The sequence below is a fragment of the Schistocerca gregaria genome, chromosome 6 (genome assembly GCF_023897955.1).
Source record: "Schistocerca gregaria isolate iqSchGreg1 chromosome 6, iqSchGreg1.2, whole genome shotgun sequence".
Classification (NCBI taxonomy): domain Eukaryota; kingdom Metazoa; phylum Arthropoda; class Insecta; order Orthoptera; family Acrididae; genus Schistocerca; species Schistocerca gregaria.
This window is the reverse complement of record NC_064925.1, coordinates 99645122-99658723: the sequence shown is the minus strand read 5'-3', so window position 1 is coordinate 99658723 and position 13602 is coordinate 99645122. Positions and strand designations below refer to the sequence as shown.

Below are 13602 nucleotides of genomic sequence, written 5' to 3'. Positions count from 1 at the left end.
ATGATTAGAGGTACACCAAAGCACAATTAAAGGTACCTAAATTTGTGGATAAAGAATGACCACCATGTATCCCTGGCGATAAAATATTTGAAAAGCATGCTGCGTACCAATATTGATTAAAAAGAAGCAGAATGTAATTATATAATCAATAATTTAAGGAGCTAGCTACGTAAGGTCGGTCTATATCACTCATCAAATCGGTGTTATATGACAATAAATTTCCAAAAAATGTTAAGGTGTATGAATGATTAAAATTAACACACGTCAATAACAACAGAATACTGTAATAAATGCACACCTCCTGATATAACAAATCACTGCCTTTGGTACACTGATAGAAAAACCCACACATGTTCACACGAAGCCTGAGTTGCAGAGTATCCATACTTCACGGTTCAATGTTCACTCACACTAGGCCGCGGATGCATCTCGGTGAAGATGGGCCATTGATCTCCAGTGACAGCAATCAGCTTTGTGACACGCACTGCGCTTCATGACGTCTTCGTGGCCCAACTCACTTCATCCACCATCCAACAAGTAGTAGCAGGATGTCGAAATGAAGTGCATGTCAGACATAATGACATATCGGCTCCTGTGTTTTCTGCCCAAGACTGCCCATGACATGTACATCAGGAACACATATTCTTCTCACCGTCAAAATGATTTTTTCCATCGGTGACAGAGTTGACTATCATTAATCTTCAGTGTTCTTGCCAGGATGTGCGTGCTGCCCATAAGAATGCATTCAGTATGAATCGCATTCATTGCAGACAAATAGTGAAGAATAAGAATAGCTCACATCATCCACTCAAATATCATTCATAGCACACATTTTACGTCCGTTATAGTATCTGTCTTCACTGCCATCACTGTCTAGTACTGTACAACACATACGTTTCATCATTACCATGACTGAATACCGTACAATAACTCGAAATACACACAAAACCTTCACTGATATAGTCACACTCTGCAACATTTTAATTCCAAAAAATCACTTCAAGCAACTAACTACGCCATGGCGGATCCAAGCACTACCTTCCTAACACAAAAATCATGTGTGGAATAATAAGAGATCTCAACTGTACACAGGTTTCAAAATGTCATTGTAATGAAAAATACAGTAAATACGGATTTGAAAAATTTTTGCAATTTCTGTCTACATCTACATTTACATCTACATCTACATGAATACTCAGCAGATAACATTTACGTGTCTGGCACGGGTTCATCGAATCAGCTTCACAATAATTCTCTATTATTCCATTCTGGAACACGGCGAGGAAAAAACGAGCACGTATATCTTTCCGTGCCAGCTCCGATTTCCTTTATTTTATTACGCTGATCGTTTCTCCCTGTGTGGGCCTGTCTCAAAAAACATATTTTGGCATTCGGAAGAGAAAGTTGGCCATTGAAATTTCGTGAGAAGATCCCGCCACATCGAGAAACCCCTTAGTTTTAATGATGTCCACCCCACATCCTGTATCACATCCATGAAACATTCGCCGCTATTTCTCGGAAATACAAAACGCTGCCCTTCTTTGGGCTTTCTCGATGTATTACGTTAGTCCTACCTGGTAAGGATTCCACACCGCGCAGCAGTACCCCAAAAGAGGACAGTCAAGCGTAATTTAGGCAGTCTTTGTAAGAGACCTGTTACATCTAGTAATGTTCTGCCAATCAATTTGGGTTGTTGTAATTGTAATTCCTAGGTATTCTGTTGAATTTACGGCCTTTTGATTTTACTGATTTATCGAGTAACCGATGTTTAACAGGTTTCCTTTAGCACTCATGAGGATGAAATCACACTTTTCATTATTTAGCGTCAGTTATCAATTTGGCACCATACATATATGTTTTATAAATCGCTTTGCAATTCGTTTCGATCTTCTGATGACTTTACTAGACGATAAAGCACAGTATCATCCTCAAATAATCTCAAATTGTCTCCTGAATCGTTTATATACACTCCTGGAAATTGAAATAAGAACACAGTGAATTCATTGTCCCAGGAAGGGGAAACTTTATTGACACATTCCTGGGGTCAGATACATCACATGATCACACTGACAGAACCACAGGCACATAGACACAGGCAACAGAGCATGCACAATGTCGGCACTAGTACAGTGTATATCCACCTTTCACAGCAATGCAGGCTGCTATTCTCCCATGGAGACTATCGTAGAGATGCTGGATGTAGTCCTGTGGAACGGCTTGCCATGCCATTTCCACCTGGCGCCTCAGTTGGACCAGCGTTCGTGCTGGACGTGCAGACCCCGTGAGACGACGCTTCATCCAGTCCCAAACATGCTCAATGGGGGACAGATCCGGAAATCGCAAGATTGACTTACACCTTCTCGAGCACGTTGGTTGGCACGGGATACATGCGGATGTGCATTGTCCTGTTGGAACAGCAAGTTCCCTTGCCGGTCTAGGAATGGTAGAACGATGAGTTCGATGACGGTTTGTATGTACTGTGCACTATTCAGTGTCTCCTCGACGATCACCAGAGGTGTACGGCCAGTGTAGGAGATCGCTCCCCTCACCATGATGCCGGGTGTTGGCCCTGTGTGCCTCGGTCGTATGCAGTCCTGATTGTGGCGCTCACCTGCACGGCGCCAAACACGCATACCACCATCATTGGCACAAAGGCAGAAGCGACTCTCATCGCTGAAGACGACACGTCTCCATTCGTCCATCCATTCACGCATGTCGCGACACCACTGGAGGCGGGCTGCACGATGTTGGGGCGTGAGCGGAAGACGGCCTAGCAGTGTGCGGGACCGTAGCCCAGCTTCATGGACACGGTTGCGAATGGTCCTCGCCGATACCCCAGGAGCAACAGTGTCCCTAATTTGCTGGGAAGTGGCGGTGCGGTCCCCTACGGCACTGCGTAGGATCCTACAGTCTTGGCGTGCATCCGTGCGTCGCTGCGGTCCGGTCCCAGGTCGATGGGCACGTGCACCTTCCGCCGACCACTGGCGACAACATCGATGTACTGTGGAGACCTCACGCCCCACGTGTTGAGCAATTCGGCGGTACGTCCACCCGGCCTCCCGCATGCCCACTATACGCCGTCGCTCCAAGTCCGTCAACTGCACATACGGTTCACGTCCACGCTGTCGCGGCATGCTACCAGTGTTAAAGACTGCGATGGAGCTCCGTATGCCACGGCAAACTGGCTGACGGCGGCGGTGCACAAATGCTGCGCAGCTAGCGCCATTCGACGGCCAACACCGCGGTTCCTGGTGTGTCCGCTGTGCCGTGCGTGTGATCATTGCTTGTACAGCCCTCTCGCAGTGTCCGGAGCAAGTATGGTGGGTCTGACACACCGGTGTCAATGTGTTCTTTTTTCCATTTCCAGGAGTGTCGATTAGGACCAGCAGAGGGCCTACAACACTACCTTGGAGAACTCCAGAAACTACTTCTGTTGTACTCGATGACTTTGCGTCAGTTACTACGAGCTTTGACAGGATATCACGAATCCAGTCGCATAACTGAGATGATCTTCCTTAAGCACGCAGTTTGATTACAAGCTGCTTGTGTGGTATTTACATCAGGCGAATTTGGTCACCGAGACAACAACGTGAGTTCACTATAATGCTCCTCAAACCACGGTAATACGGTTTCGGTTCAGAGACATGGACCATTATACTGCTGAAGGATGACACCACCGCCAGGGAAGACATCAAGAATGAGGGGATACAGGTGATTCACAGCTGTCAGCGTCTGTGGGATTACTACCACAGGTTCCATTTAAGCACAGGAATGTCTCCCACAGCACAATACTTCCCACGAGCCTGCATTCTTGGCGCGCTGCATGTTTAGAGCCTCCATTCACCTCGATGGCAGCGTTCGTGGAGACGACTATCGACCTAGCATAGCAAAAATGTGATTCACCCAGCCGACATGTTTCCATTGATCGACGGTCGAATTCTGATGGTATTCGTAATGGACTGCAATCGTAATATACGATGTTGTTGCGTCAACTGTTAACACGTACGGGCTGTAATGGTACTTGAATTACGTAACCATTACGGCAGCTCACCTGAACCTCTCGATACCAGCAATATTCTACTGTGTTTCCGTAAAGTAGTTAACGTGTTTCTGAGAGAACATTCAGATTTGATTTCATTAATGTAGAGGTACTTTGATACATCGATATGTTTATGTTGCAATGATATTATTCTTATGTGAATTCTCTCTTTTGTCACTATGCTCTTTATCGTGTTTGTAACTCTGATTTTTGGGCGCGTAAGCAGTTATTAGAGACTAGAAAGGCAAGTCTTGGACGTCATGTTGAAAAGACGCATATTGTAGTCAGCTTATAAAAGGTATTTAACAATGAGGAAGATGTTTTCCAAGTATGTTTTCTATTGTGAAGTGATGTTTTGTGTGTAACGTGATTTTGTAACAAAAGTAATAAAAAGGAAGTATAACTTAAATTCGGAGTGCTGATTACTTTTTTACATCACCACTGCGCTAACTTTCAAAGGTTTAATCTTCAAGAAAGGTTTATGAAACACATCTATAAAACTTTTGAATATCGCGGAATAAAACCTGGGCCTCTTTGCACCCGAGCTTGGAATCATCATCACCTAGATTTTCGACGATAGAGCCATGAATTTACAACGAGACCAGCGTGGGAAACACGAAAAGATGAATGCCTAGTTTATCCATCATTTCATGAAACGACTTTATTAACTGTGCTGTAATGACACCTGCCACATAATATAACTTTGTTGTTGCTCGAAAATGCAATATTTATCAGCGTGAGCAACACTACAAATCATAATTAATTTTTGACCTTTGTTGTGGCAGGGTTGTTAGTGGGCGGTCCGCTACAGAGCTCCATGTTCAACGAAGTATGGTGAACGGTGTGCTCCAAAATACTCTTGCTTTCACCAGCATTGTGCTCTTTCGGCAGAGATGCCACTGATCACCATCCATCACACTTTAGAGAGCAGACAAGCCTCCGATCCCCAAGTTCCGTGATGAGTACTGGACATCCAACCATTTAGTACCTAGTGATAGTTTCACTGTCTTTCTACCTCTTTCCGCAGATGCTCACCACAGTAGCACTTCAACATTCGACCAGTTTCGCAGCTTTCGAGGTACTCGTTCATAGGCTTTGTGTAATAATAAACTGGCCTTTGTCAAAGTCACTTACCTCAGTGCATTTCCTCATTTGTAGCCCACATCTTCCCCCGTCCATGTCTGCTCCACCGATATTCTTTTGCTAACGCGTCACGTGCCCGAAACGCCACCAAGTGGTTCAAATGGCTCTGAGCACTATGGGACTTAACATCTGAGGTCATCAGTCCCCTAAAACCACTTAAACTCCCTGCCGCCGTTGGATAAGCAGCTGCAGCAGCAAATCGTACAACCCTAGCTTACTTATTTGTTAGATAGTTTAATTAATTTCTTTGCGTGTTTTTGGGTACTTGCATTGTTTAATTCATATATTTCGGGCGTATTATAGTATTTGACAGTGGTAGCATCGCGCTTTAGTGTTTACTTGGTAGATTCTTATTAAATTGCGTGTGAGTTTCGTAGAGGAGGTGCAATTTCGAGTTTTAGTTACTGTAATCGTAAATTCAGCAGATTGTAGCGCAGTCGTTAGGCATTTGTACAGGTTAGTTGATACATTCTTTGCGTGTTTCGCTTGCGTTATCTAGGCACGGACTCGTGTTTCAGTAACTGTTGTTAAATATAGATTAGAATGGACAGGGACTGCGATTGCTGTGTTCGGATGAGGGCTGACTTGGCATTCCTTCGCTCACAGCTGCATTCGGCGCTGACTTCAGTCGCGCAGCTTGAGGCTGTTGCCAATGGGCACCACTGTGGGGAGCCGGACTTGGGTATCACGGGGATGTCAACCTCGTCCCGTCTGTCCCCAGATCGGTCTGCCGCTGTGGTTGCCCCGGTTGCTGCCTGCAGTGGGGCTGAGCCCTCGCCTGTGGTTGATTGGGAAGTCGTTCCAAGGCGTGGCAGGCAGCGAAAGGCGTCCCCGGAGGCTGATCAGAAAGCCTCCCCGGTGCGTCCAACAAACCGGTTTCAGGCACTGTCTCTGGCTGAGCCAGGTGCAGCTGCCTGCCCTGTTTCAGAGGATCATTCTCAGCCTTCAAGGTCCAGGCAATCGCAGAGGGTGGGCTTACTGGTAGTTGGGAGCTCCAATGTTAGGCGCGTAATGGGGCCCCTTAGGGATACGGCGGCTAAGGAGGGGAAGAAATCCAGTGTGCACTCCGTGTGCATTCCAGGAGGAGTCATTCCTGATGTGGAAAGGGTCCTTCCGGATGCCATGAAGAGCACAGGGTGCAGCCAGCTGCAGGTGGTGGCACATGTCGGCACTAATGACGTGTGTCGCTTTGGATCTGAGGAAATTCTCTCTGGATTCCAGCGGCTATCTGATTTGGTGAAGGCTGCCGGTCTTGCTTACGAGATGAAGGCAGAGCTCACCATCTGCAGCATCGTTGACAGAACCGACTGCGGACCTTTGGTGCAGAGGCGGGTGGAGGGTCTGAACCAGAGGCTCAGACGGTTTTTCGACCGTGTTGGCTGCAGATTCCTTGACTTGCTCCATAAGGTGGTGGGGTTTCGGGTTCCGCTGAATAGGTCAGGAGTTCACTACACTCAGCTGGCGGCTACACGGGTAGCGGAGGCTGTGTGGCGTGGACTGGGCGGTTTTTTAGGTTAGAAGGCCTCGGGAAAGTACGGGGTGGGATGCAATGTCAAAGGGTGCATGGCAATTACAGGACGTGCTTGGATCAAGGAACAGTCGGAATTATAGTTGTAAATTGTTGTAGTTGCGCTGGAAAAGTCCCTCAGCTTCAAGCGCTAATAGAGAGCACAGAAGCAGATATCGTTATAGGTACAGAAAGCTGGCTAAAGCCTGAAATAAGTTCTGCAGAAATTTTTACGAAGTCTCAGACAGTGTTCAGGAAAGATAGATTAGGCAGAATTGGTGGTGGAGTGTTTGTGTCTGTCAGTAGTGGTTTATCTTGTAGTGAAGTCGAAGTAGATACTCCGTGCGAATTGGTATGGGTGAAGGTTATACTTAACAGCCGAATTAAGTTAACAATTGGCTCCTTCTACCGACCCCCAGACTCCGATGATACAGTTGCTGAACAGTTCAGAGAAAGTTTGAATCTCGTAACAAATAAATACCCCACTCATACGGTTATAGTTGGTGGGGACTTCAACCTACCCTCGGTATGTTGGCAAAAATACTTGTTCAAAACCGGTGGTACGCAGAAAACGTCTTCCGAGATTGTCCTAAATGCATTCTCCGAAAATTATTTCGAGCAGTTAGTCCACGAACCCACGCGAATTGTAAATGGTTGCGAAAACACACTTAACCTCTTAGCCACAAACAATCCAGGGCTGATAGAGAGCATCATGACTGATACAGGGATTAGTGATCACAAGGTTGTTGTAGCTAGGCTCAATACCATTTCTTTCAAATCCATCAGAAACAAACGCAAAATAATTTAATTTAAAAAAGCGGATAAAGTGTCACTAGAAGCTTTCCTAAAAGACAATTTCCATTCCTTCCGAACTGACTATGCGAATATAGACGAGATGTGGTTCAAATTCAAAGATATAGTAGCAACAGCAATTGAGATATTCATACCTCATAAATTGGTAAGAGATGGAACGGATCCCCCGTGGTACACAAAAAAGGTCCGAACGCTGATGCAGAGGCAACGGAAAAAGCATGCGAAGTTCAGAAGAACGCGAAATCCCGAAGATGGGCTAAAACTTACAGACGCGCGAAATTTGGCTCGTACTTCGATGCGAGATGCCTTTAATAGGTTCCACAACGAAACATTGTCTCGAAATTTGGTAGATAATCCGAAGAAATTCTGGTCGTATGTAAAGTACACAAGCGGCAAGACGCAGTCAATACCTTCGCTGCGCAGTGCCGATGGTACTGTTACCGACGACTGTGCATCTAAAGCGGAGTTATTGAACGCAGTTTTCCGAAATTCCTTCACCAGGGAAGACGAATGGAATATTCCAGAATTTGAGACACGAACATCTGCTAGCATGAGTTTCTTAGAAGTAGATACCTTAGTGGTTGCGAAGCAACTCAAATCGCTTGATACGGGCAAGTCTTCAGGTCCAGATTGTGTACCGATTAGGTTCCTTTCAGATTACACTGATACTATAGCTCCCTACTTAGCACTCATATACAACCGCTCGCTCACCGATAGATCTGTACCTACAGATTGGAAAATTGCGCAGGTCGCACCAGTGTTCAAGAAGGGTAGTAGGAGTAATCCATTTAACTACAGACCTATATCATTGACGTCGGTCTGCAGTAGGGTTTTGGAGGATATACTGTATTCAAACATTATGAATCACCTCCAAGGGAACGATCTATTGACACATAATCAGCATGGCTTCAGAAAACATCGCTCTTGTGCAACGCAGCTAGCTCTTTATTCGCACGAAGTAATGGCCGCTATCGACAGGGGATCTCAAGTTGATTCCGTATTTCTAGATTTCCGGAAAGCTTTTGACACCGTTCCTCACAAGCGACTTCTAATCAAGCTGCGGAGATATGGGGTATCGTCTCAGTTGTGTGACTGGATTCGTAGTTTCCTGTCAGGAACGTCGCAGTTCGTAGTAATAGACGGCAAATCATCGAGTAAAACTGAAGTGATATCAGGTGTTCCCCAGGGAAGCGTCCTGAGACCTCTGCTGTTCCTGATCTATATAAATGACCTGGGTGACAATCTGAGCAGTTCTCTTAGATTGTTCGCAGATGATGCTGTAATTTACCGTCTAGTAAGGTCATCCGAAGACCAGTATCAGTTGCAAAGCGATTTAGAAAAGATTGCTGTATGATGTGTCAGGTGGCAGTTGACGCTAAATAACGAAAAGTGTGAGGTGATCCACATGAGTTCCAAAATAAATCCGTTGGAATTCGATTACTCGATAAATAGTACAGTTCTCAAGGCTGTCAATTCAACTAAGTACCTGGGTGTTAAAATTACGAACAACTTCAGTTGGAAGGACCACATAGATAATATTGTCGGGAAGGCGAGCCAAAGGTTGCGTTTCATTGGCAGGACACTTAGAAGATGCAACAAGTCCACTAAAGAGACAGCTTACACTACACTCGTTCGTCCTCTGTTAGAATATTGCTGCGCGGTGTGGGATCCTTACCAGGTGGGATTGACGGAGGACATCGAAAGGGTGCAAAAAAGGGCAGCTCGTTTTGTATTATCACGTTATAGGGGAGAGAGTGTGGCAGATATGATACACGAGTTGGGATGGAAGTCATTACAGCATAGACGTTTTTCGTCGCGGCGAGACCTTTTTACGAAATTTCAGTCACCAACTTTCTCTTCCGAATGCGAAAATATTTTTTGAGCCCAACCTACATAGGTAGGAATGATCATCAAAATAAAATAAGAGAAATCAGAGTTCGAACAGAAAGGTTTAGGTGTTCGTTTTCCTCGCTCGCTGTTCGGGAGTGGAATAGTAGAGAGATAGTATGATTGTGGTTCGATGAACCCTCTGCCAAGCACTTAAATGTGAATTGCAGAGTAGTCATGTAGATGTAGAAACCTAACTAACCTAAGGACATCACACACATTCACGCCCGAGGCAGGATTCGAACGTGCGACCGTAGCGGTGACGCCGTTCCAGGCTGTAGCGCCTAGAACCGCACGGTCACACCGGCCGGCCCACCAAGTGATACCCAACGTCGCAGTGTTCAGAGCCATAAATTTTGGCTTACAAGCGTATAAACTCCTTTAAATGAATGCCGTTTCAGGGGTCCTAACCACAATGACACCCTGCCCATGTTTGCTTTGCTGTACCTGCCCTCTTCCGTGTTGGCAGGAGACTGGGCGACTTTTCACGACGGTGCCCTGCATGCTGTACGTGGCGGCCGAAGATGTGCCGCTGGCAGGTGGCCGGTACATCGCAGCCCGAGGCACCACCTTGCTGATCGCCTACTACCTCATGCACCGTCACCCAGAGCTCTTCCCAGAGCCGGACAAGTTCGACCCTGGCCGGTTCCTGGAGGGCGGCAGCGCCGAGTCCAGGAAAGCCTACAGCTACATCCCATTCGGCATCGGTTCGCGCAAGTGCGTGGGGGAGAGGTACGCAGTTTTGCAGATGAAGGTCGTCCTAGCGACGGTTCTGCGCCGCTACCGTATACTGCCGGGGACGAGCAGGGAGGAGCTGGAAGACAGTGTGCTTTCAATGGTGTCCCAGCCAGTCACTGGGTTTCGAGTTACTTTCATCCCACGAGATAACATTCCTTCCAATTCGGTCTGAGAGAAGATTGTGTCGAAAAAGTTATTTACGAGGGTCACTCTACAAGAAATGCACACTTTTTTTAAATCCATCTTTTATTCTACATGTTCGAAAGGTTTACAGTGTGTACATACATCCTTGAGGAACAATATTTTCATTTCTCCACATAATTTCCATCCCTCTGAACTGTCCTACGCCATCTTGGAACCAGCGCCTGTATGACCTGCACGGCAAAATTCTGGACCAACCTGTTGGAGCCACTTTTTAGCAGCTTGTACAAGGGAGTCATCATCTTCAAACCTTGTTCCACGAAGAGAGTCTTTCAGTTTCCCAAAGAGAAAATTCTGGACCAACCTGTTGGAGCCACTTTTTGGCAGCTTGCACAAGGGAGTGATCATCTTCAAACCTTGTTCCACGAAGAGAGTCTTTCAGTTTCCCAAATAGATGATAGTCACATGGAGCCACGTCAGGTCTGTAAGGCGGGTGTTTCAGTGTTGTCCATCCGAGTTTTGTGATCGCTTCTGTTGCTTTTTGACTGACATGTGGCCGTGCATTGTCGTCCAACAGCAAAACATCCTGCTTTTGCCGATGTGGTCGAACACGACTCAGTCGAGCTTGAAGTTTCTTCAGTGTCGTCACATAAGCATCAGAATTTATGGCGGTTGCACTTGTCATGATGACCACAAGCAAGAGTCCTTCGGAATCGAAGAACACCCTAACCATAACTTTTCCAGCAAAAGGTGTGCTCTTTTTTTCTTGGGTGAATTTGCATGATGCCACTCCATTGATTGCCTCTTCGTCTCTGGCAAAAAATGATGGAGCCCTGATATCAGCCATCACATTTCTTCCAAGAAATTCATCTCCACCATTCTCGTACTGTTCCAAAGTTTCGCTGTATACCGTTTTTCTTCTTTCTTTGTGAGCCACTGTCAACATCCTGGGAACTTACCTGGCACAAACCTTTTTTAACCCGAACACTTTCAGTATTCTGCAAACACTTCCTTCCCCTATCCCAACGTAGCGTGACAATTCTTTCAGTGTGATGCATCTGTCGGCAGTCACCAATTCGTTATCTCTCTGCACATTGTCTGGAGTGTGTGCAGTACGAGGCCTGCCGCTGCGAGAACAATCCTCAATATTGCCGTGCCCGCTTTCATCACATTACCTGCTTGCCCATCGACTAACTGTACTGCTATCGACAGCAGCATCTCCATACACCTTTTTCAACCTCTTGTGGATGTTTCCCACTGTCTCGTTTTCACAGCACAGGAATTCTATAATAGCACGTTGCTTCTGACGAACGTCAAGTGCAGCAGCCAACTTGAAGACATGCTGTGACGGCGCCACTAACGGGAACAGGTTGAACTAAGTTTGAAAACAAGCGGGAAGGATGTATCTACACATTGTAAAACTTTCACACATGCAATATGAAAACTGTATTTTTACAAAAATAGTGTGCATTTCTTTTGGAGTGGCCCCCGTAGCTGCAAACTTTCAGTTGCCCTTACGGTTTTGCAGTCGATTCACACTGGACGTCAGCGGATCGCCCCTGAATGGTGTCTTCACACTAGACGGAACAGGAATACGATATGGCAGTGCCTGTGTTATTCTGAATTATGCTGCACGGTTCCTTTGGACATGAAAGCATGTCCAAAGGAATAGGCACTGTGGCGACTACAGCCGTTATGAAACACATTAAATGTGACGAAATTGCGAATATGGACAACAATCAGCTTCTAAATGTTCTAAATGGATTGACGCCAGTAAAATTTGTGCCGGAACGCGGTTTTCCTACTTGCGAGCGGTCGCCTTGCCATTTGGTCATTCACGCGTGACTCACTGCCAGACCCGGACTTCCATATGTCGTGAGCTACGTGTCTACAACCTGTATTCGTACATCCGTTATGTACATTCCCGTACAGCTGAGAGGTGTTACTTGAAGGTCGTTTGCCCGATGTCGGCGGACAAAAACGATACTGCAGTGCCTGTGTTATTGGGAATTACGATGCAAAGTTCCTTTGAGCATGCATGCATGTCCAAAGGAAAAGACACTGCAGCGTCTGCAGCCGTTATGAAGTACAATAGATGTATTCACAGTTGCGAGGGTACTTTTCTATCGTATTCTGAATAACACAGACACTGTAATATCGTATGTATCCGCCGACACTGCCTCCCAATGCGCAAGCTACTTTCAGCTATCATGTCTCACCTGTATGAGAATATACATAACGTATGTACAAGTACAGGCTGTAGTCGCATAGTTGACAATGTATGGAAGTTTGAGTCTGGCCATAATGCGTGCACAACTAGAAATGGCAAGATGACTGCTCACTATGGGTAGGAAATCCGAGTTCGAGTTGGTTGTCCATTTCACACTGCATTTACATTTAATGGTGTAGAAATACAACGTCACTTCGTTTAGCACAGTGCCCAACAGTCAAACTACGTTTATTACATATAATATATGGTACAAAAAGACAGAATATAGTACCAGATTGAAGGAAATGGTCGTTTGTAATCTAGCTCTCTGCCTGGCAAGAAACAGAGCGCCAGAATTAATCCTAGCTGCTCATGTGATGGTGACACACATTCACAATAAATAACACTAGTTTAGACTGTGTGGTGGTAGAATTTGTTTACTGTGTGTGGGTGGATGCGTGCGCCCAGGCACGTTTGTGTGTGTGTGTGTGTGTGTGTGTGTGTGTGTGTGTGTGCGTGAGAGAGAGAGAGAGAGAGAGAGAGAGAGAGAGAGACAGCGTTTTGTCTTTCTGCATATGCTGTAATATGATTCTTGCTCAGAATAGCCCCACACATCAAGGTCTTAAATTGCCTTATGCAGCGCTCCCTCATTGCACTTTTGCCTTGGAAATAAATCAGTGTCCACCTGTCCAAACATCGGTGGTGGTCGAAGACGTCACCGGGAAGCATTCTCATAAATTGTTCGAACATGTTATACATTGAGAGAATCTGAGGTCCCACAATGGTAAAGAAATAAGGGCCAAAGCAAAATTCACAACTGATTTCCTTAAAGTTTGCGTACTGAACTATCGAGAAATGAAGCAGTAAGAAAATGTCAGAACACAGTTGCTCGTGACGACATTCTTGAATAAATGTTTCATGAGTTTGTTGTCATGTCAGATTTGTGTGTAATTTCAAGCACTCGGCGATTGGCTGTGTCGTCATCGCTACAAGTTATTTGTGGACGGCATTCTACTTTATTTAGTTCAGGAACGACCAAAACTTCGGCTCACTAGCCGTGCTCTGGCACGAGTGGCATAGCGCCCAGCGTCACGGCACGTTTCCCCCACCACCACAGCAGGTTGT

At 45.9% G+C, this 13602-nt stretch overlaps 1 protein-coding gene across 1 annotated transcript in view; it reads left to right on the top strand.

Annotated features, from left to right (window-relative positions):
* LOC126278086 (cytochrome P450 4g1-like) overlaps window positions 1-12896 on the top strand; it is a 104619-nt gene extending 91723 nt beyond the window's left edge. Inside the window, exon 6 of the mRNA XM_049977930.1 lies at window positions 9859-12896. Coding sequence (XP_049833887.1) covers window positions 9859-10299 — 441 coding nt within the window. The 3' untranslated portion in view covers window positions 10300-12896. The remainder of the gene's footprint in view (window positions 1-9858) is intronic.
* The last annotated feature ends 706 nt before the right edge of the window (window positions 12897-13602 follow it).